The sequence below is a fragment of the Aphelocoma coerulescens genome, chromosome 7 (assembly GCF_041296385.1).
Source record: "Aphelocoma coerulescens isolate FSJ_1873_10779 chromosome 7, UR_Acoe_1.0, whole genome shotgun sequence".
NCBI classification, from domain to species: Eukaryota; Metazoa; Chordata; class Aves; order Passeriformes; family Corvidae; genus Aphelocoma; species Aphelocoma coerulescens.
Window position 1 is genome coordinate 30,739,729 of NC_091021.1, and position 25,215 is coordinate 30,764,943.

Below are 25,215 nucleotides of genomic sequence, written 5' to 3' on the forward strand. Positions count from 1 at the left end.
AATACACTAAATAATACCAGCTCCTTTTCTTTTTTTCAGGCAGGTGGTGATACTGGGAGAATTCAATACTTTCGTTACAAGTTGGCACAGATGGGATTGGGACTGAAAGACTTGTGTCAGGACAACACTAAACATGTGAATTATGTCCCCAAGATGGCACAAAAATTAATTTCTTGGCATTTTTTTTGCCCAGAGAGCAGGGACTGCACAACAGAACAATGTCTCCACAGAAGAACACTACTGCAAGGTTTTGGGAATCAGAAATGATACCCTGAATCATTAAGGCTTAATAAATCCTTAAACTACATACAGTAGAACAGTCCCAGATACAAAAGAGTTGAGATGCAAACCCATGAAACTGAAGCAATTCCAGATTTTTTTTCAAAGAGGGACGTGGACATTATGCTTCAGCTTTCACTTGAGTTTGATGATGAGTATATTGACACGAGTCACTCCACACCAGAGGCAGCACAGGTGGCACAGGGTGGTACACTATGGGCTTGTCTCTCTAATATTAATTTGGTTGCACTGTGCTGCTCTAGGAACAGCATTAAACAAGAAACCTGACCAGAGAATTTCACCTGACAGAAAATCCACTTATTCCAGGGGAGACGACATCCTGGGGAAAGGGAGAAGTCTGCTTGAGTTTGAATTTACAGTAATGAAGTCTTAATTTTTTTAAGTGATAGCATTATTTGGCACCAAGGGGAAGACTCAGCAGAAAACACAAAGACAATATTTTTTAATGGAAAAGGAGAAAAAAACTAATGTTTTTTACACATGCAAACATAGTTATAAGCCACTAAATGAGTTAAGTGCTTTATATTGCCTGTGCCTTTTCTATATTCATGCCTTAATACAAATATTATTCATCTACATATTAGCTTAATCTATATTGAGAAAAGCATAAGATTCTTGCATAAAGTTTGTCTACTAGAAAAAGGGAAATCTAAGCATTATTAAAAAAACTGAAACATGCTCATTTGGATGCTGCAGAAACCAACATTACTAAAGAGCACGATAAAAGACTTACCGGTATTGCCAACCAGTGACAAGATTGGTGTATTTCATCAGGTAGCCATAAATATTTTCCATGTGATCGCTATCAAAAGAGAGAAAAAAGCAATCAGACCATGCCAAACACATTTTAGATCTTCTCAGCTTCTGACCATCTTTATCTAGTCTCAGAAGATGAATTTTCACATTCCTTTTTAGAATGGCACTATCAATTTAATAAAGGTACACTTTAAAGATTTTCCAGCTTTGTTTCTAAAATAATTTCTTACAAAAATTTAGTCAGACCTACTAAATTCCAAATAATTTCAAACCATAATTAGCTGCACCAATTCAACAGGCACTTCTGGACACATTTTTACAAGCTTCAGGTAATTAAAGACTTAGAATGCACACTGCTTCTGGTTCCTGCTCGCTCTTCAAAACAAACTTTGTACTCGTGAACAAAATTAATTTTCACTAGCTTATTAACAGATCCTTGATCACAGTCACCAACCTAAACAGTCTGTAGCTACTCCTACATCAGTGTGGTATTATTAATCCTTCCTGTCCAGCACCCTTCCCCTTACACAGTCATGCTCCTGAACAGATGTTCTACAGAACACAACATCCAAGTGCAGCTCACATCAACATATTCTGAAATCTAAACCAGAAGCCAAAACATCTCCTCCTCTGGCCTGACACAAAAATCCAGTAGTTTCTCCTTCAAAGATTCAACTTGCAACACCCACCAAAAATGAGAATCCATCAAAGGCATTTGGCATGGAAACTTAATATCACTATAGGCAAAATACATTACCACTTCTGAAAATCAATTGCCCTAAATAAGGCTTACAAGTACTATGGCTACAAATTACTCACTTTAAGACCACAGTTTAAAGACCCACTTTATGATGTACATTCCCATAAATCTAGAAATGTCACCTCAATGCCCTCACCTCTTACAGTAGGGCATAATCCTACACTGAAGAACACACCCTTGATAGACAATTCAGGTCCAGCACGAGGAAAAAAGTTCCTATTATTACAATGAAGAATTGAAACAATAACCCAAATATCAGACACTTATTTGCCTCTTTCAAAGAAATTTGTGTCTAATCTCATTTACATTTTAAATTAAAAATTCTGTAGGTTGTAGTATGTTGAAGATTAAATGAAATTATTCAGAGTCCATTGGAGCAGCAGCAACCTGTCTTGGTTGTTAAATGGACAAAGCAGGCCCATGTCAGCAAAAGGGGAAAGGTGGGGAAAACAGGACTGTGAGAGCCAAGGGACCATCCCCATCAGTGGGTTTTGGTTGCAAACATAGTTGGGCTAAGTATTGGGGTAAATTCCAAATAAAACCTGAAGCTGCTGTCTACACCTCATTTATAGATACTATCACCAGATTAATCAGAAATTGGACAGTTTGATAAATATAACATTTTACACTGTTTCATCCTAAAAGAAGCCATTTAGGGTGACACTAATGAAAACAGCCACAGAGTAAATCACTGCCTTTCAGTGATACAAGAATGCACATTTTTTGAAGAAAAAAACCCCAAGCTGCTGATTTTTAATGTTACTTTTAAAAGCAAAAATATGTATTCTAGCTATTACAGCAGCAATCAGTATTGCAGTAATATCCTGCAATGGAGAGCAGCCAGCAGGACTATCTAGGAATTTAATTTCTAATAGCTCATTAAGTGGTGCTACAGATAAAAATAAAACCAAAGAGAGCAGAGGGTGTCGTATATTTTAAACGTACAGACAGAGAAGCTAAAGGAGACATAATCAAACTCATCCTCTGCAGACGCCTCTCATTTGTTATTATTGGCATACAAGGGAAGTACAGTTTAGACTTGCTCACTGTCTTAATTTAGCTGAAAATTATGAGATTGCACAGTCATAAAAATGTATGAGCTTGGGTTTTAATGATCTGCAAATTGTCCCTAGTCACAGCTAATTGTTTTTCAGCTCTAGTGAATGCAAGCTTCACCCTTGCTTTTCAGTGAGACACTGTACATAGCCCTGCACATTTAGGCTACAGCCACTGCACTCTCCCATTAACTAATGTGTATAAATCACAGACACCTTTAACAGAACCAAAGAAAAACCAGAAAGGTAAGTTCAGACTGCAGAGAATGCAGCAGGCCTATGTGTATGACCTACGGAAGTCCATTCATCTGACAAGAGTAAATTAAACAGCCTCTGATTAAAATAATTTGATCTTTTTTTTTTTGGGTGTGACAGATGAAATAGCTGATTTTGTCATCCAGAAAAAGGCACTGTAGAAGGGAGCACAGCTCTTCTGGTGATGTAGTTCCACAGCCAATAACCATCACATTTTCCATCATCTGCATGTTCCTTTCCACTTGGATTTTCACTTTGTCTAGTGAAAAAACTTCTCCAAATGCCTCCTCTTCAATAATCTATATTTCTAGTCTCATCAGTCCCAAAAGTTGAGGGCTTCAATTGAAAGGCTTTGAGAACAGCGCCCCATCGAAGTCTGAGAAAGTGACTGAGAACTAATATTTCAACACTTGAACTAAGGTTTATTTTTAAATAAGTGAAAATTATATACACTAAAGAAATCTAAACCCACTCTGCAAACTGCAATGCACAAAAAGGTAAATTCTATAACTGTACATAAATCCATGACAGAACTACAGTTAACCTCCTAATCTTCTTCCGCATGTATGAATACAGAAAAGTATTCTCAGTATTTTTTATGAACAAGGCCAGGGACTGTAATTAAAGCATTTCTTCAAGAATTTTAAGATTAGTGCCTCCACAGCAAGAGTTAAACCAAGATACCTGTTGTTGCTAAAGCAGTGATATAAAGCAGTTAATACAAAAAAAAACCAAAAAAAACCCAAACCCAACCCAATAGAAAACCCAGTAATATTTCACTAGTATGGAACTAACAGCCAAGCTCTACAGAGCACTACAGAAAACTTGTAAAATGGTACACTTTGAGAACAAGAGGTTGAGGTTCAAGCACTGGCTCTGCTCATAGATAACCACATTTCATAAAACGTGAGTAAGCCCTTACTGTTGTTTCGTTGGAAACAGTGCTGGCTAAACCTGTCTCAAAGTCACCAGTGTACTTCAAAAGCCCCCAAAATTTCCCATATTGGGGTTTTTGACTTGTAGAAAACAGACTTCAGACATGAACTTGACACAAAACCCTGAACAACTTAACACTGACAGTGAGGCCTGGCTCCCTTGGGATCTTTCCTGCTTTTCAGAATCCCTTTGCATTCACGCTGCTGCCTACGTGCACGTACTTGTACCTATGGGTACGTGTGTCTTTCCATAGCCAAGATGCTGTTGTTGCTATTTAAAATGCTCACCATGGTCTCAGATTGTCAAAGGAATAGCAACAGCTCAGCAACAATGAGTCAACAATCCCTAAAGGCCCTATTTCTGTCGAAATTCACATGTCCTGTCAAAGAAAGGAAATGTTGCAACAGACACATCACAGTCTTAAGGACGTAAAAATAAAATTGATTTTAATTTTTGCTGAACTACTTTAAGTGAGGATACTATACAAGTCATGATCCAGAAAAAAAATTATGCAGAACACATGATAGGACATCTGAACTCTAGCCCAGCACACCTACCACCTCCCAAAACCTGGGTTATTTTCCCAAAGGCTGAACACCTTTGAACTTGACTGTCCATTTATCACAATTCTTTAGTTTCTAAATACCGTGAGATGGACTGAAACTGTCCATGTAAGCAAATGACAGACCTCTGTGAACAATTACATATCAGTCCATATTCTTCCCACAAAATTATCCCTCCCCTACATCAAAGATGTTTACCACAAGCCAGAGTTATGCATATCTACATGCTACTAAAAATAAATAGGAATAAAAGATTTACAAAGGATCATTGTTAGCTTATTTATCCTTCTCTAGTCCTTTCCTAAGTTGCAGCAGCTGTCAGTGTCTTGCAGGGTGGTCGCCTGTCCTGGGGAAGAAATAAGACAGTGACAATCAGGCCAAATTCCCCTGTATCCTGTTTATGTGCAGCACCCGAGCCTTGGACGCAGATACTGAGGAACAGTAGTCCCATAATGACGTCCTTCAGGAGCTTCTGCCAAGAAACCCAGGCTCACACCTGACAAGTGCTGGGCCAACATTTTCTCTGAGAAGCAGCAGCAACGCAAAAGGCTTCACCATCCTTTTTTCATACCCCTCACGTGTAGATCTCCGTGAAAGCCCTACCCCAAAAAAACCTACTGCTAGCAGTGGCAGAAAATTACACCCATCTGGAAAGCAGTTACAGAACAGTTCCAAGGCTGCCCTTCAGATGATTCTAATTTTGCTAGGACCCAGACAGCACCACGTGGGATGCTCTGAGCAGCCAAGTCTCTGAAGACCCAACAGCTGTCTGAAGAGCAAACGCAGCTGCCAAAGGCATCCCCACAGACTTGCGTAAGGCCTGACTTCAAGTGGCAGCTGAGTATGTGTGGATTTGCTGCCAGCAGGAAGGATGACCAGGAGTCTGGAGCCCATGAAGATGTCAGAGAGGGCTCCTGAAGGGGGATTCAGCCTCCAGAACTGCCACCGCCGTTATGACAGTGCCTTTGGTTCCTGGCCAAGGGAAGACGCTCCCTTCTACTGAGCTCACAGCAAGATGCAAACCCCTGGTGAAAGAGACTGTCTTCGTATTAAAAGCTAGCAAAGTGTAAAGAAAATAAAGAAATGAGGATTATAAGAGTGTAAACCAATGAGTGATTTCAACTATACAGTTTCGAAAAAGCAGAGACCATTTTCACTGAACTTGTTCATCTCTATTTGCCCACAGGTTCACTGCTGGCAATGGCTTGCTTTTTCCTCATGGGCGCTGCAAAGTGCTTATCTACAGTGCACTGATTGCCCTTTTCCTTACACAAGAGCTAGGCAGTGGAGAAGAGAAAGTGGAAAAAAAATCCAAACAGCTATGTCAGCACTGAACACTTTGGGCATATCTTCCGCAACTGCAAGAAACCACCACCGAGTTAACCACGCTCCAGTTCCACAGCTCTGTGGTGCAGGAGCAGGTTCCCCAGTAAACCCAACAAGGTAAGGCAGAAGCATCAGTTGCTTACAGAGTATCTGCATCCATAAATTACTTTTGCTTTTCCAAACAGCTTTTGGAAGAAAGGAAAAAAACTATCCTTGCTGTACAACTCACCAGCAGTGTCCTATAGTCAACTGTGAAGTGGCAGCAAAGCTCCTGCTCTTCAGCTCATGTGTTTGTCTGCTCAATTATAAATTTAGAAAACAAGAACAAGTGCAAGGAAGAGAGGTCCAACACCATGACAAGAACATCAACAGTAGACCCCAAGGATACTTCAGAACACCACTTGGCTCCAAGTATGCTAGCAACACACACCCCCTCATTAGATATAAAAACTTCTCTTCACATGCACTCCTGTAAATCCTTGGGAGTACAGACAAGCACTGGAAGAGCAGCACAGGCTTGCCACAAAGAAAAGGTGTGGCACAGCCAAAATAAGCCATCAGCAGTCTGTGATTCCAGCATGATGCAGCCCCACTTCCCTACCCCAGGGGTAAGGGGCTCTCCCACGGCCCGCCCTCCTCAACCCCTGCTCTCAACACAGTAATTGTGTTGGTACCTCAAGTTCTATCAATATTAGCTCTCAAGGGAAATGATATATCAAGCTAACAGGGTTTCTTTAAAAACCATCTTCACTAAATCCGTATTCCATTCTCCTCTTTTGAGCAGTAATGGCAGAGGTCAATTACACACAAATGAAACTACTGTAACACTTTTGCAGTGTAGCAAATAGAAGAAGACAGATAATATTTAATTAATAAGTAGCAAAACACTGTTCTCACATAATCACTATAAAACTGATTATTTAACCACTTTATAATTTACAGAGCTCTCCAGCTCTCACAATACATCTGCCTAGAAAAAATTGCAGTGACATTCAGCTCAGCAATTTGTCTCACACACAGGTGAACACCTCAAGTCAGCAAGAACTCCACTCAGGGACAATTTATTTGTGGATTTGCGTCAGCGGAACAGAACTGAAGCTGCACCAAAGAGTCAGTAGCCAACCCAACAGATTTTGCTGCAATGGTATCAGTGGAAAACAAACTGTAGATTTAGCTAACAACATTTTAGAGGTGGAACATAAAAAAAACAAGCACCCCAAAAGGTCTGAACTCTCCCTTTAATGCCTCTGGAGAGGTTGCCTGCAGCTTTGCTACCATTTATGTTACCAGTTTACATCAGCACACCATAACGCACAGTTTCAAACATTACTGTGAACCCAAAACTCTCTCATCTAGTTTCAGAAAGCTCAAGCAGTCAAATTAAAGCTGCTCTGCCCAGCGAACAGTACTGATATACAAGGCAAACACTGATGGATGAGCATCTTTGCAGTTTTGGACAATCTGCTGCCTATGATATCTGGGAAAGCAGTGGATCCTGGTTAGCATCATCCACAGAGACTGGTGGAGCAAACCTCTGCATTGTTTAGTCACTCTTTGGCACAGTTCAATGTGGTTCAGCTTACTACACACTCCATCCCAAGGCATTCTGCTCTCCTACTCTCATAGCTCTTATCCTATCAGAAAGATGCAGATATGTTCCTGCAGTTTTGAGATGTGTTTGTGATTATGAATTTTGAAAGATTATATTAACAATTACACATTGCCATTCTGGACTCTGCAGCAATGAAACACTGAAATGGAGCATAAATACACTGATCAGCTACCTCAGATGAACCTCTTGTTTTTTAATTATTTTTGAAATATTATTTGTAACATTTCAGGCTAAATATTGAGGATAATAATTATTATCACCTTTTAAGCAAGTAAGAACACACTTAAATTGTCTTTGTCAATTAATGTTATTTAAATATCCATAAATACAAGCAGAAACCTGTATGGACCACCAGACTCAAGAAGCAATGGCCAGTAGTTTGAAGTCTAGCTGGCAAACAATTAAAAGTGGTGCAATTCAGCAGCCCTGAATGACATTTTCTAACTCTGAAGCTTTGAGCAGGAGGCTGGATTAGAGATTTATCAGAGGCCCATCTCAACCCAAATTATTCTATAAATCTTGGACACAGAGAAATTAGGCAAAATTATTCTTACATTAAAATTGAGGCATAAGTCACCAGGAAGATTTTAATTCTAAATAAGAAAGCACACACGTTAACTACCTATGACTATGACCATATATAAAGAGAGCAGGACCACTTTCTTGTTTGGTGCTTTAAGGGAACAGTGATTCCCAGACAAGGAATTATTCAAAAGTGCTCCTCATCATCGTGCAATGAGTATGAGGTATTATTCATTTGGTACTCATGTGCTAATAATGAGTTCCCTCGTGGTTTTCTTGTGTTTGCTGTGGACATTTATGAAAGAGTCATGTAATGAACAGTAAGAGGACAAAAACATTCTCATTCCATTTGCATACAGGGAACAGAGGCACAATGAATTTTCTGACTCTCTAATTTTGAGACAGATACAGTCCAATTTTTATTTTATTTTATTCATACATTCAAATCATGGCTTCTGCTGATTTCAGCTGCAACTGTGACCCTGCAAAAGTTTTGCAAAATCAGAGCCAACTGTTCCAAAACCAGTCCTCCACGAAAAAGACGAACACAGTTAGTCATATATTATTCAAACTTGTTTTCCCGCATGATCACTATTAGCACAAAGGAAGTCAGAACCAGGGTCAGAAACCAGCTCCTTTATACAGCATCCTTCAGTTCTGCCCAGCAGATCTCTTGCTTTCTGATACATCTCCAGGCAATGCAAGTAACCAACCTTCTCAGTGCAAAGCAGGCTCTCTGGGAAACTGATTTGACAACACTTAAAAATCAACCAAGATTTTAAATACTTCCAGCCTCCTTGAAAACTCTGGAATTTACAACTGAAAGCAAAAAAGAAAAAATGCTTACCCATAGCAAAAAGCTCCAAAGCAGACTGTCAAATACAAGATTGGTAGCTTAAGACACACGAAGAAACAGCATTTCTCCTACCCAACTTCAGCCTGCTCTGCCCTCCCATTTCAGCGTTAAACACACAGAAGAAGAAATCTGAAAAGGTACAAGCTTTGAAAGCACCCTAAGAAGAAAGTTGTCTGGCATCATTGCCAGCAGGCAGCGATCCCCTACAAGAATTCATCAGCACTGGCAGGTGATCAGAGGGCACGTCAAGGCAAGGTCTGTAAGTAAACAGGGCTCACTGCACTTGTGCCTTAATTTTCACAGTACAATGAGGACAGCACAGGAACCTTCCCAGAGTAACATAACAGCAGCAGCTGCTGCTGCTTTCTGCTTCTGCATTAAGCAATGTGATTAGGTCAGGCACATGCAGTTTGTTTTTCATCTTCTCTCTGGGGAGAGAACGTGTGTGGCAGAGCAGGATGTTAATGTTGTACTAGAGTTAATTAACACTCTGCTACATAATTACATTAGAAAAGGTGAAGTTGAAAAATACTGATTGCACTTAGTGAAGGATAGACACTTGTAACAGCCATTAACTCCAGCAGAAATCGATTCCATGGACAGCACAAATTATTTCATATTTAGACACTACCCAAAAGTTGGTGCTTCTTCATTTTAGATTAATTTGAACTCTAAACGAGCATCCCACTATGAACATAAGTACACTGGATGCCAGAACCAACTCCCACATGTGACACCCCTGTTTGTCCAACATGGAGAGGCTTTGAGAAGCAAGAGAGGGACAGCACTCTTGATAGTCACTCACTGAAGAGCCACAGGGCTGGAGAAGGGAACCCAAACCTTGTCACCTGGTTTAGGAACTCTCACACTCCCTACTAGAACATCAGTCAACATGAAGCTCCTGTTGAAATTACCCAAACCTGTTTCCCCAACTGTATCCACTTACTACCCCTCACACCAAGATTTACTTCTCTTAATTTACAACGCATCTGCTCCAAGACCAGTGTTCCAAGTTTAAATACATGTGTGAACACGAAGGGCTCACCTGCCTTTCGAGAAGTGCCTGAGGCTTTAGCAACTGTAAAATCAGTTTGGTAAAGGATGACCTTAATATTTTAATAACACAGAATGCATCCTGAGATGGATGTAACTGGCTGATCATTTTAAATGTGAGCTTCTTGTCTATTCTAACGAGCAAATTATGTGAAGTGAAGAATTTCTAAATTAGTGTTAGGAGCATGATATACTTTTTAAGCAGAAAGTCACATGAGGATAAAGAAATTCAGGCACCAGGCTTTTCAGCCAGTTCCCTCCAGCATATCAAACAAGTGTGACAGCACTTCTAATCTGATTTCTAGCAATAAAAAGGAACACACAAATCGCAGAAATAAATTTTGAATTTCACATCAACCACTTGAGAAAATCATCTTTTCAGCACCCCATATCATATCTCAAAAGACCAGTGACAAGTCAGAAAGTGAGCAGCATGGGCTTTCTGAATGTCACACCATGCTGAGGTATCTCCACACATCACCAGAAACAGAAGCAAGGAAGATCAGGACTCACTTTGACACAGGCTTGGCATTAGAGCCACCAGCCAACCCAAAAGATGCCAGCAAAGCATCATCTCCCTTGGGAGCTAGCACCTCAATGTGACAATGCCAGCAGGTTCTTATGACAGTGGGATACTGAGGAAGTGAGGTGGGCTGCAAGAGCAGGGGGAAATCAAAATAGGAGCAGCCCTTGCCAGACCTCCCACCTGGGAGTGACACCACTAAATTACAGCCTCTCTCTCCCTCTGCAGCTGTGCACACCACAAAGAAGGGAGTTACAGTTATTGATTCCATCAAATATACACAAATTCCACCTAGAATCCAAAAGAATTTTGTTTCAAGCAATGCAAAAAGAAAATCTGGAAAAAGGGAGATGGGTAACAAAAAGGAAGCACTAGGGGTACCAGCGTTAGAACCGTCCTAGGATGACACTAATGTTTACATGAAGGTTTGGCAAGTTTCTTTTCTTCTACTTATCAAGCAACAGGGAGAGTAGCTAAAATTCTGGCCTGCTCTCAGGAGCCAGTTGATTAGGTCAGCTCACACACCCCAGTGGAGCCTAAGCAAGGATTTGATGCCGGGACAAGAACAGAGGAGCAGCAAAGGAGAAGTTTGCAAGTGCTGTTGAACACTGAGCTGCCATTACCTCCTGTATCTGTTTCTACCAAGCTGGTTCCAGCTTTAAAGACCAACCAGATGAAGTTTATCCTCCCAAGATCAAACACTTCTTGGAATGTGAGCAGAAACATAGAGAAAGGAGGAACACTCAGTTGTCTCCTGCAACTGACATGGTGACACCCCCAACACAGGATCAGTATTGTATCAGTTTCAAGACACTTCCCTTTTACTACTGCTAATTAGATCATTTTTTCAAGACAGCACGAAGGCAAATCAAACACTTCCACGGCCCAGCTGAGTTTCACATGCTTTGCTTCTACATGTTTGAAGTGCAAAGCATTGTTAGTCATCCTCGACAGTAACTGGGATCAAACTTAGAAATGAGCATTGCCTTTAAAACACACTTCCTATTGGATCATTTTATGAAAAAGTCATCTCAAAATGCAGACTTAAAATATATTCATGTGTTCCAGTTACCAGTTCTTCTGCTACATTGTCACATCCTGGCCTGCTCAAACACAGGAGATTGAATTAAGGTCAGTAACTGTTTACTACCTTTTTTTAGTATTTATGAAGATACTTGCGTAGCGTCAACTGAAAAACCTCTAAAAGCCACAAGACTGGCAACCATTTCACTTGTTTAAAATTTGTTATCCATTTGCATTTGATACCAAAAAATATTTAGTGTTATCCTTTGGCAAAACTCTCTCTGCTCTTCTCAGCCTCTCACTCCAGCCCAAAGCCACATGGAGTAATCCTGCAAGAGAATCTGTCTTAACTTAATAAACTAATTAATGACAAGCAGAAGCCACCCAGCATGAGGAACCATCTTACTGGCCATTGTCACACCTAGCAAGGAAAAAAAAAAAGTAAAAGAAAAAAAAATACTACCAGTCTAGGAAGTTTATTCCTTGAAGCTACTTTCATCCAAATGGTTTACTATAATAACTGACAACTGTGAATAACCCTGCAGCATTTAGGTAAACTCTCAGGAACAGCTAACTAAAGGTAACTCACTTCCTTAAACAAAGAGCAAAAGATACAATCTGTAGCATTTTATAACTATACATGGCTAAATCCATAGTGAGCAGATGCTAAAACCATTTGAGAAATAAGGAACAAAGGCAGCTATCTAGAAAAACACAAGCAGAACTGAAAAAGCAAATAGGTTTTGAAAGCTTGTAAGCTTCAAAATCAGCAATCATTTGGGAAATTCATGAACATTTTACATGTATTTCTACCAGCGGGGGAAGAAATGCTGGGAATACTTTCAATAGCAGCTGAATTGATTTATGTATTTGAGAGCAGAACCACTAAGAAAAATATAAGAAGACAGCACATTAGCATGTGCTTTTCCAGCTGGGAAAGACAATCTTGTTTCTCTAGTCAACCACAGTACTTCGAACACTTCATTTTGTAGATAAATAAGAACCAGTGATTGCAAGTCACTTCTCTCAAAATTATCTGAAAGCCCCTCAAGCCAGGCTGACAGGACTTGTTACACTTCTCTGGCACATATTCTGGTCAGCTCTCCATTCAGCTCACAGAGACGCTGCTTTCCGGTTGTGTAATTTTTATGTTATTTGAATGACTACAAATCACATGTCACAGAGGTACTGGCCCAACCTGTCTCCTTTCTCTCACTGCTTTGAAACCACTCTTGTTCATTTAACCCAGAGCAAGGCAAAAACCAAATGAAGATGGTCATGAGTTAAGGCAGAATTGCTGACTGCAAGTAATTCTTTTTATGGGTAAGGCTGTACTTACTTCATAGCTTGGTTACTGCTGAAAATAATTAAAAAGTTACAATCTTAAACTATTTTATCAAGTAATCTTTTAATAATCTGAAGTTATTCAGAAGTCTTACCTCCTGGTAACTGTTTCTCTAAATGAAGACAGGGTTAAAGAATTTAGTGTGCAGCACAGGCTCTGAGGGTCCCTTTATCTACTTCAATGCAAGTTAACATTCAGGCTGTTCCTGACCCCAGTGAGGAAAATGAAGCCAATGGTTAGTCATTCTCAGACACACTCTGACCTGATAATACATTGACAAGAAAACAAGATCATTTCCTGTCAGATGACTAGAGGAGTAACTCTTAACTTTTATTAAGTAAAAAAATTAAACTCTTCCTACCCTCAGAAGAAACCAATCCCTTACAAATATCAGAAGAGGCACTGCTATACCGGCTGCCTAAACTCACCAGGACACTGCTACAAGCAGGAAGTCTGACAGGAGATTCAACTGTATCTCCACATCATCTGAAGTGTCTGGCAGCCTCTGGTTGTCTCTTCTCCACTATGATAGACATCTGATCTGACTCTATCACAGCTACTTGAAAATCTCCCTATTACTCCCCTACAGAAATATAAAGTCAGACTTCCTGCTTCATTTTTTATTTCCTAGATACTCAATTTGTGCCAAGGATCTGTGACCTTGCACCTCTTTGAGAGATTCAGTTTTCATTAGTTCAGGTTCCAGCAGTCTTGGAGGTTTATTTTTTTATCCATAATCTTAATTTCCTACTTGGAGCATTAGAGTATCAAGTACCTGTCATCCCACTGTCTGACAACTCTGCTATAGCTGTTTTGACCAGATGCTTCACCAGTGAGCTAAACTTCTGTACCAGATGTGGTCTATGGAGAGCAAGTACTCCAGGACCCTACTCCTGCCAATCTGTGGGACCACACATTGCTCACACTCTGCTGTATGAAACCTAAAGATCAAACTTCCACCAAAAGTTCCCAGAAAATCTATTTCTAAAACCCATATGTTAGACACTGATTTATCATGGAGGAGTTTGTCTTTTGTCAAAAACATTTCAGCACAGAAGTAATTCACAAAGAGAAAGCTAAGCTACAGCATCTCGTTCAGGAGGGCTTCCTAGGGAGATGGGGGAAAGGTGATATTTTATGGGTAATTAGATAGAGAGACAAATATAGGAGTAAATAATTGATTCCCAACAGAGCAGGATTAACAGTGAGGTATCTCAAGTGTCCACAATAATAGAATAAATACATTAAGTTTCTCCAAATGATCTAGAATGAAAAAGAAAAATAGCACCAAAGTGGTAGAGCAAATTAAACAAGATATTGATAGCTACAAGGAATAATAAGGACAAGTCCCACTTTGAGCTGTCAAGCCACAAAATGGCTAACACTCAGACTCGGTTAAATTTTTGTCATACAATCCACAGCACTGAAAAAAAGAAACAAAACAGTTGGATGGATAATTTTAAAAAGTGGAATTTCACTGCACAGCACTGACCAGTGACCACCATCCCAAACACAGCATAGCTGAAAAGACATCCAGGCAAATCAGGCACCTTATCCCAAGACTGCCTCCAATTCCACAAAAAAGTATAAAATATATCTATTTTGACTGCATAAACTAACTCTTGTGTTTCACATGCGAAGTATACAGACAGTAAAAGCGTACGTGGTTACAGTAATAGCAACTTTCATTAGAAAATTCAATTCTACTTGAATCCAGAGTTTAAAAAAAAAAAAAAAAAAAGTTTAAAAAGCAGCTGGGAACAGTGGTTAAAACAGCCGATAGCTACACCTGACAATTAGCTTTCCCGACTTAACAGCCTGAGATATTCACTCTGAAATCACCACTTCTCTTTCTGGCACTAGTCACCAGAAAAGTAAATTACTCATGACCCAGATTCTCGGCGATGACCGAGCTGTTCGCTCGCTGTTAAAAGCACCAGGGCGCTCGGTGCCTGCACATCCCGGGCCTGGGTGCTCGTGTCCCGGGCCGTCCCCGTCCCTCCGTCCGTCTGTAGCACGCTCCGGCTCTGCGGTCTCCACACGCAGGGAACAGCAAGCCAGTCCATCTGGGCTGGCAGATGACGGCTCTGGAGAGTCTCCATTTGAAGGAGAAGTGTGCAAACTTCACAGAACAGCAGCATTTTCAACAGCAACATGGCAGAACTCCAGCCAAGGAGGAGAGACCCCGGAGCAGAAATTCGGAAATCTCTCAAGTGATGCTGTAGAGCCCGCTACCAGCGTGTGAGTGGGAATGTGTTCAAACAGAAAGCACAGCAGAAAAAAAAGCATATGGAAACCCTCAAGTCTCCCGAACACACAGGCAAATAATTCAAACTTAATGCCGTGTGCTCGGCTTCTCCGGCTTTCTCTGCTCCCTTCTGCGGACTTGCTGAACCTGAGTAATCACCCCGATTTATGCTAAGCATAGCCATTCTTAAAACAAGCTAGATAAGAAACTCCGTGCACACTCAGTTTTGCTAACAGCAACTAACAGAAAGCACCAATAAAAAAATTTAATGACTGCCATTAAGTTCTTAAAGAAGATCTAGAACTCGGCACAAAGTTTGGTTTTTTTTGCAAAGGCTGGAAAGCGGCGAAGCGCCTCCAACAACTTTAAACCGGTCTCCACGTTTTGCGAGGGGAAAAGAGGATCTGAAAGGCAGGAGCAAAGGTACATCATCCCCCGGCAGCTTTGCGCTGATACAGGAGAACGGGAGCCGCCCGCCCTCGGGCACCACAGGGATGGAGGGCACAGGGAGAGAGGGAGCCGTGTTCCCCGTGCCGCACCCCGGCGGTGCCGGGGGGGTTCCAGCGCTGCTGCAGCCGGGGCAGCCGCGCCGCCCACCCGCGCTGGGGCACCTCGGGGCCCGCCGCCCCCTCACCGCGCCTCACGCCCACCTGTACTGCCAGCCCTTGCTGCCGCCGCGGCCGCCGCCGCTCCTGCCGCCGCTCTGCCCCGCCGCCGCCGGCAGCGGCTCCGTCTTGCCCTCGCCCTCCGGCCCCTTCATGGCCGCCGCGGGGTCCGCGCCCTGCATGGCGCCGCGGCTCCCGCCCCTCAGCGGCGCCCCCGGCCCCGGCGCACCGAGCGAGCCCGCCCCATGCGGGCTGCGATGGCGGCGGCCGCCGGCACCCCCGCGCCCCGCTCGGCTGGGCCGGGCTGGCCGCGCTGGGCTGGCCGAGCTCCCGCACGGCCGCGCCGGGATGGGCGGTCCCGCCCTCCCGCTCCCTCACCCGGCCCGGCCCCGCCGCCCCTTCCGGGTCAGCACGGCCGCCATCTTTAGTACGGGCAGCGCTCGCAAGGCTTCGGAATCGTCTGAAAGTCGCGTGTCACGTGAAAAAGGGGAGATTTCCTCAAAACGTTAATGTTTCGTTAGGCTGTCAGCGCCCTGGGAAGACTCGCGTTAACAGGTTAAGGAATAACAATAAAATTGTGGCACGTTAAGGGTCGAGGATTGCCGGTGATAGTATCTGACCGCAAAAGTGCTCAAAGCAGTAACCCTAATTCAAAGCAACATGCTAACAAGCTTTAATCCCTAACAAAAGTTAGGTCGAGATAATCGTTCAGCGCTCACAGAGTACGGTTCTTACCCTATAGGTGTCCCTGGGGGGGGGGTGAAGGCAGCTGCACCGATCGAGGTTGTAACTTCTGGTACACCCAGAAGTTACAATGGAGTCTTCCCTAACTTCTCCCCGTTTCTTAACTTGTATACTTTCATATTCTTATATTTATATTCCTACCTTATATAACTTTTACACTATTTCTTCACATTCAGGTGGAGCTTGAGTGACTTTAGTCATACGTCTCAGTGAGGGATGGTCATACCTTGGGGTGGGTATCAGGATAGCACCAGCAATAACCTTGGGATGGAGATAAGTTTCAGTCCAAGGAGAGTGATTTCACCACGGTTGCTGATTCAACAGTGGGACATCTTCCTTTATCTCCCTTGGTTTTCAGCTAGAAAGTACCACGAAGTTCCCTCCTCTGCAAGGGTTTTGCCAGAGCCTGGCCGCAGTGTCTCCCTGTCTCCCTCCCTCCCGCAGCCCCTCCACCCTCTGTTTAGTCCTCCTTAGTTTGTGTGTGGGAGATCGGGGATGCTCACCACATTCCATCCGGGGAGTAGCAGCCATATTTTCCACTATAATTTCCATACAGTTATCTTCTTATCTCCAGTCATCTTCCCACATAAGAGCTACAGGAATTCTCCCTGCAAAATAAGAGCAGGCTGAGAGGAGTGAGGGATCCGAGCTGTGCCATACAGGAGCAGGGATGTGACAGCTGGGATCTTGCTGTCACAGAGACACACAGAGCAGGGTCAAACCAGCACTTTGTGCACTGAGCAATGCCCCATCATGGCCTCAAGAAGAAACACATTTTTTCCTCCTATTCTTTCTCCAATAACTGCATTTTTTTTCTGTCATGGAATGCCGACATATCTAACTGGGAGAGATTGGTCTGGCTCTATGAAATCTTTCAGGCCAAGCATAGCTTTTGGCCAACCCCAACTTCACTGACTGCAGCAGCATTATTTCTTAAAATCAGGGGCAGAGGATCCTCATTTTGACTTTAATCAATCTGCATGTGAAGAAGAGGAAGGCAGAACCAGACATGACTGTGGTTAGTGAGGCCACTCCACTCATCCAAACTCCCTCCTCCGCTCTCCAGCTCTTATTATACACTTACAATGCTGTAAACAACTGTGTTGCAAAAGATGCTAAAAATTCCCTATGTGAGAATCATACATAGAAGCAAAAATTTAAAGGAGAACATATTCAGACAAATAATTTATTTACTTAGAGTACTCCTCTGGTAGCAGCTTTTTACCCCATGAAAGCTGCCCTGGCTTTCCTATCTCCTACCAGCATGTTACAGCTTTCACAGTGACATTCAAAACGCCTTTGCCTTTGGCCAGCAAATGGTGATGGCACATTATGAGCATTGTGTCTTTAAAATACATTTATAACATTTAATCTGGTTCTAAATTATCACATATCCATCTCTCCCTGCCAAGCATACACACAATCTCCACCAGCAGACCAGTGTAGATTGCCTGTTGCATCTACACCTAGAATCTCTCTTACAGGGACAGGAGATATTACCAGTGCACAGACATAAAACTGACCACTTCTGCCTTTTTAGGAGCATGCTTGTCACTGAAGGAAAAAAAGGGTTTTTTTTTTCCCTGCATTTTTCTCCTATGGACACACAGGTGAACAGATCAGCAGAGTAACATAGTCTATCGAAGAAAATTTTGGCCAAAACTGCACTCTTCTTGCCCTCCAGACAAGTTACTTCCGACTCTGCCAATCACTTGAAACTTTAATTGAAAATATAACATAATTGCATGGTATCATAATGTATGTCAATAGCACTGAAATTTTCCTGGGAAAATTGGAAGCAAAAGCAACTCAGGCAAGAGTTCCACTTGTGTGCTTTATTTCCCCCCTGCTCAAGGACAACCAGTCCCAGCAGAGACGCAGCTTCACCCGTGCTAGACCTTTGTAAGCATCACAGATGGTCAGTAGGATGTTCCTCCACGCAGAACATCTCCAACACCCCAGACAAGCCAACAATCCTTAGTGCATATTTCTGCAGCCCCTCATTTAGTCCCTGAGCACGGTGAGCTCAGGTTTGCTTCCCCCATGCATTGCTTTTTTCTCTTTAAAAAGGTGCTGCATGTGCAGTACCAGAGGCTCTCGTAAGATGGCATTGACAAAATGCTGAAGAGCACAGAAAGGCTGACAGCTCAACCATGTTTGCTAAGGGCTTACACACTTCCAGCTGCCTTTTCTCTTTAGTTTAGGGTGTTACTAATTATAACTTGTGCTCAGTTCGTTGCTCTCAGTATCCTTCCCCGGTTATCATTTAGTGGCTCAAAATGACACAGATCCCACGCTGGCCCTTGGGAGAGCAGCAGGAGGTGAGTGCTGGGACTCCACAGCTGTGCCCTGCCTGCAGCCTGCCAGAGCCTCGCCACTGCCTGGGATTCCTGGGTCTGGAGGAGGAGATGAGGAAGAGCTGCAGATCTGGAGGGGGAACACATGAATAGGATAGCAAATGTTTATTGACATTTGTCAAATCGAATCCTTGTAGGCCTGAATATGGTTACAAGCTGAAGTAGACTTTATTTTATCCTCAAGCAAATTTCCCACAACTAGTCATTCTGTTAATTTCAGGAAACTGCCCAGGATCTGATCAACACCGAAACAAATCTTGTTTTTTCTTTCAAAGTTTATGGTCTGGCTATACATAGAATCATAGAATGGCCTGGGTTAGAAGCAACCTTAAAGGTATCTTTTTCTACCCCACTGCCATGGGCAGGGACACCTTCCATTAGATCAGGTTGCTCAGAGTTCCAGCCAACTTGGCCTTGGACACTTTCAGGGGATGGGGCATCCACAGCTTCTCTGGACAACCTCTGCCAGGGTCTCTCTACTCTCTCAGTCAAGAATTTCTTTCTAATATCTAATCTAAACCTATTCTCTTTCAGTTTAAAGCCATTTAACATGCTTAGAATTTCTTCAGACGAGTATTGTGTCTTCAGAGCAGCAAAGTTCAAAGAGTAAAAGCTCTGAATTTCAGCACAGTTTTCATCACCTGCATCTTAAAATAAAAGTGCAAATTTAAAAAAAAAAAAAATATATATAACAATACAAGTTTTTTATCACTCTCTTGTTGGTCTAATTCAGGACTTTTTTCCCTGACTTAGTAAGTATCTTAGGATGAGACCAAGTTTAACAGTCTTAAATCTGGATCTGCCTCTGGTAGCTGGGCCACAGAAGACAAAATTATTGCTGCTCCTGTCTGCTAAGGGAACTACATCCTCTACAGGCATACGGGGGAATGACATCAGTCCTGGGAAAGGAAAGTCAGAAGTGCAGCCTGCTTTTACTGCATGAGAAGTGCCACTTGTCATAATCATTGCTGAACTGGGGGAGCTGCCAGGCAATGAGGGAATGACAGAAAAGTAATGTCGCTGATGGAGCTTCATATCTGCATTTTTTAATCGTACAATTGTTCTCGGGGTTAGATTCTTTCTCAAGGCAATTGATACTTTATGAAGAGCCTGGGAAATAACGTTTCTGTCTGGTCTCTTCTGGATAATGAACATGAAAGAACTTCCTATTCTTACTAAGTATAAACAATACCTACTTAATAAAACTGTAGATTCCATGACACAAGAACAAGAAAGGGAATCTGGTTAAAATAAACAGCCTTTCTCCTTCAACACATTAAGCACATAGCTGTATTCTCCTGATCATAGGTGAAAATGGCCAGTAAGGTCAGGTAAATGTAACACAAACTATTTCACCCACCAGAGCACTTCACACTGTGAATATATTTTGACAAAATGTCTTAATTTTGGAGCTTTAGAGGCATCACTGAGTCCCTGGGTCTCTGGTTTTGCTATTTAACATGTATGAAGTACTGGTGCTTGCTTTGAACAGTTATTCATCCAATCTTCTGTAGTCTTAAGGAGTCAAAATCTTTTTTCAATCATTGTCCGTCATCCCCTAATTTCCTTGCTCTTCTCTATCAGTCCCTATGCGTCATATCCTGCTGTAATGCAGGTCCAGCTGAAAGCAACACACTCATACATGACAGCAGCTTACATTGCTTACAAAGTTTCCATCCCTGTCCACAACCCACTCACGTTCTTCACACTCACATTTGGCACCACTTTGAGCAGCACTCAGTGTGACTTTATACTGAGTCATGCTCCGGGGTCCAGCATTACCTCAACCCTACACAATCCTGACGTGGAAATGGAAACTGGGGCAGCAGCAAGGGCTCGGTCTGGCTGGAAGCTGGGAGTGTAATCCCAGTAGCTTCCCCACTGTGAGACACCCTCTGAGGAAACAACTGTGTCCTGGGAACTCAGTGAAGAACAGGAGTGAAGGATAGGACTGCATCTGCCTCCAGAGAGGCTTCTTTGGAGTTGCTGCCTGTGTAATTTTTCTTTAATGCTTCTGTGTGCAGAGCAGCTTGCCACAGCTTGGAGCTGTCATCCTCATCATGCAGCCACTGAGCTGCAAAAGTGTCAGAAGCAACACTGCTCTGCAGCCACCACACGAGAGCGAAGCCCACGCCGCCCCATCCCTCTCCGCACTGGCAAACTGCAATCACACACTCACACTGCCTTTTATCTTTTAGAGCTCTACAGCCACTGGTTCTGCCCACCACCCAGCCCCACCACCTGGAACCCTCAGAGCATTTGTCTTGGAGGACTTCCAACTCCCCACACAGACTAAAAAAGCTTGTTCTAGAGATGCAGCTCAGTAGCAGCAGCAGGAGATAACCACGTTACAATCAGAGTTTGAGACATTTCCATAGCCACACCATTGATGAGCTCCACGTTTCAATCCCTTTTCCTGCCCTTGAATCCCTTCCCAGCATGCATGGCTTCAATCTGGCAGTGTGATGGAGCTGCTGCTGACAGCTGGATGTGTGTCCTGAGTCTTTTCCAGGTGCCAACCCTCTGCTTGCTCAAACCCTGCTCACACAGGGATGCCTCCCTGCCCTTTTCTCTCCAACTTGTGAGCAGGAAGGGAGCTCAGGGTGTTGCCTCACAGGCCACTGTGGCTGAGTGCAGGCTGTTCTAGCACAAAGGGCAGCAGCTGGACCCTGTCACCTCTGTTTGGTTCTTCTGAACCATGGAAGGGTTTGCCTTCTGCCTTGCCTCAACAACCCCCGGGTGACTCCTCTCCCTGAGTTCGAGATCTTTTCTGCCATGTCATTCACCCCAACAGAGTAAAAGAGGAGCTCGCTCCAGATATTCCCCTGGAATATTCCCAAGCTCTTTGTGTGGGGAATTCTGGAATTAAATCCACACATTTGTCTGCTTAGGGCCTGATTTCTTCAGGAAACGTAGCCACATGTGAGTCCCTCACAGAGGAGTCAGCTCTGAAGCACTGGGGGACCACCCAAGAGGTTCTCTGCAGGGGAGAGAGTGAGCAGGCACCGAATGAGCCAAGCTGGGTTACCTTCCATGGACTTGCTGCTGCGAGAGGAGCCCAAGAAATGCACATGCCCTTATCACCCCCCTGGGTCCGGGTGTGCTCATCAGGCACAGGGGGGCACGTGCTGTGGTTCTGATTGAGGGTCTTCCCAGCTTTTTCATCCATCTCATGGCCATCTCCAGCCTTTCTCTAGAGACTTTTTCTGCCCCACACTATGGCACATGGCACTGCTGCCTTCAGCTGTTCTGCAGCTCACTGTTAGGACTCCTTTCCTCTGTGATTCTCTATATCCTGAAAAACTATTGTGTTTTTATTAATGTGTCATCTAACCTTAAGAGCTGTTGAGTAAGTTCAGCTCTCAGCCCTTTCTCCCAGATGCTTTTCTGTCCCATGCTTTACTCCTACACACTTTTCCTGCATGGTTTCTATGGCAACATGTGAATCTCTCCATCTGCTGTAGATATCCATTATCATGTTTTGGTGCTTGTTATCCCAGTCACAAGTGCCATTTCCAGGTGTATCAACGTTAACAAGTTCAGTTAGGAAACCAAGCCAAAGCACTTAGTAATTTTTAAAGGCAAACCTACATCGTCCCTAATTTGACTGCTGTGTTTTCATTTGAGCTCTGTTTGAGGGATACTGATTCCGAGCTGTTCTCATCACCAGATCTTCTACTTCTACCTGCACACTCTAGCCAATTCAGGATTTACTTCCTAATTTCCAGATTATATCCTTCCTTTTTATTGCAGCCTGTGCTGGCTACAGAGTGCATATATTTGGATTCTGGAAAGTCTTTGTTGGTCTGTTGCCTGGGGTTTGATATCTGTTTTATAGAAATTTAACTCTAAGTTACCAATACTGTTTCTCTTCTGTCAAATGCATTTTTCAGTTCTGCTATAGTCCTGTTGCTCCTCCTTTCTCTGAAAGCTTTCTCTGTTGGATTACAGAAAGCCCTAAAGAGTACAGATGGTTTACAATTGGCCTCTCAGTCTGTTCTGCTTGAATTCCTTACATTGCTTGGAATTATGTAGATTTCTATAGAGCTAAAATCCAGTCTCATTTTCTGCCAACTACCATGTTGGAGAACTAACTTAAGTGTGAAAAAAAAAAAGTTTTTCCTATATAATCTGATCAGAACCTGCAGCAGAAAATTCAACTAAATGAAATGAGTGGAGTCAAAACTTCACTGTTGATATGTTTTCTAGATCCCATGAGTGAATAAAAACACACTGCAAGAAGTCCATGTGGAAGCTGTAAATCTGTAAGCAATTTAGGCTGTCAGCTTTTAGGGATGCAAAGTGACATTGTTTATTTGTACCTAATATCCTGGAAGAGTCTTTTTGAGATATTATATGCTACCTCAGTATAAATGGCTATAATTTACTACCTATAATTAAAAGTAATTAAGCTTAATAATTTAGTGTTTATATATGCATTTAAAACCATGCAAGTCTGTTTAGAACATAATTCAGGGAGAGCTTAGGTGCAAAAATTTTCCAGAGGAAAATGAAAAGGCCCATGATATCTGAGTAATCCCAATGCCAGTGAAGTCCACCAGGCTGTCTAGTGTAAGGTGAAGGTCAGGCATGGCACTTACATTTTGGGTAGCGCTGAAGTGATAGGTTTTTAATGGCCTGCAGGCCCCAACCAGGGGAAACTTTCTCTGGACACTCACAGCAGGTGGGCTCCTCTCACATAGCAAGGCTGATATTGGGAGCCCTTGTTCTAAACTCCAGACCTACCCCAAACTTAACTCTACCTGTAGCTTCACAGATGAGAAAACTGAATGTGTGAGTCCTGCTGACATCAGCCTACAAGGCCTGGAAAAATGAAAAAAACAAACCTAAATTTTCAGCTCCACTTTCCCTAAACTCCAAAGCCTGCATTCGTTAAGATGCTGAGGAGCAATGCTATCTGATCATCACCCTAGGGAGTGCAATAGTCATATTCTGCTTTGCTTTCAAGCAGTTACAAGACAGAAGAGGCTCCTTAAATCTTACTTCTCTCCAAAGAGATCAGACGAAATAAGGCTGAATATTACCAGTAGCTCCAGATGCTTGCATAGGATGTGAACTGTGATGCAGACAGTGCAGGACATCTCAGGAATATGCAGAGAATCTAGTGAAAAAAAGGAGACAGGAGTGATATGCAGAAAAAACTGTCATTCAAACATCCAAATTAAAGGTACAACTCAAAATCCAAACAAACCAGACCTGCACAGGGAAAGAAAACAAGGACATAAAGGGTTTACTGCATGATTGCAAAGGAAATTAAGAAAAGCATTGCCCACAACAGCAGCAGGGCAGATACCTAAAAGCTAAAGGAATATATTGCTTCAGACTCCATAAAGAAAAAAATGTAACTAACCCCAGAGAGCAGAAGCAGCACACTTAAGAGGCTAAAGGGTGTGGATATGGAAATTATTGTGTAACACAGCCACAAAACTTGAGGGCTCTTTACCCTTCACTTCTGAATACTGAATAATCTCCATCAATGATATCTTTAGGCTTTTTAGAGCAAATGTTAGCCATGAGTAAAAAAAGACATGAACAGAAGCAGAAAATGCGTTAAAGTGTAGATTAGGCACATTATATGTAGACCAGCTCAATGTCTTTCGTTGATAAGATAATGGCATATCAGAACAAATGAAAAATAATAAATCTTATCAACCGGGACTTTGGTAAAGCATTTGATTTGGTATTACCTAGGTAATCATTAGTTAAACTCAAGAAGATGAGGATTAACATAAACACTATAAAATGATGAAAGAACAGAATTGAGAGTGAAAACTGCTGATGGGTCTGAGAGCAAAATTGTAGGACTGGAGTAATCATTAAATCTGAGTAATTTCATTAGTTAGCTTGATGCAAAAAATTATGAGTGAGGTAGTGAAATTGCTAACAACAAAGTTAGGAGATATTTTCAATAGAGAGGAAATCCTAAAGGAAGAATTATATCATTATTATGCCCTAATAACAGATACGGGAAGAAATGTAACAGCATATAGTAGAGGGACATGTACTGAGAGATTGGTAACATTTCTGCTGTAAATTAGAATTTATCCACTATGAGCAACAGAAGAGGAAGAACCATGTGTGTGGTGTAGTTATTAGAAAGATAAATGGAGTCTTATACGTAGCAAGCCCTGTATTTGCAGGAACAATAAACAAATAGATAAAAACACTGGGTAAAATTCAGCTGAAATTTTTGGGCATCATTCAGGTTATCGGTGCTCAGCAAGCCTGAATTCGTCCTGGAACAGGTACAAAGAAGTGACATCCAGATAACCAGAGGAATAGCCAAGCGAGTATGTCTTGCTGAGCTTGGCAAAAGGAACAGTGAGGTGGGATCTGATTCCTCTCTGTAAATACA

At 42.4% G+C, this 25,215-nt stretch overlaps 1 protein-coding gene across 1 annotated transcript in view; it reads right to left on the reverse strand.

Annotated features, from left to right (window-relative positions):
• The window catches only part of OSBPL11 (oxysterol binding protein like 11), a 40,487-nt gene extending 24,413 nt beyond the window's left edge, over positions 1 to 16,074 (reverse strand). The window contains exons 1-2 of the mRNA XM_069021146.1: positions 15,784 to 16,074; positions 1,034 to 1,102 (exon numbers count right to left, since the gene is read on the reverse strand). Coding sequence (XP_068877247.1) covers positions 1,034 to 1,102; positions 15,784 to 15,920 — 206 coding nt within the window. The 5' untranslated portion in view covers positions 15,921 to 16,074. The remainder of the gene's footprint in view (positions 1 to 1,033; positions 1,103 to 15,783) is intronic.
• Positions 16,075 to 25,215: the final 9,141 nt, after the last annotated feature.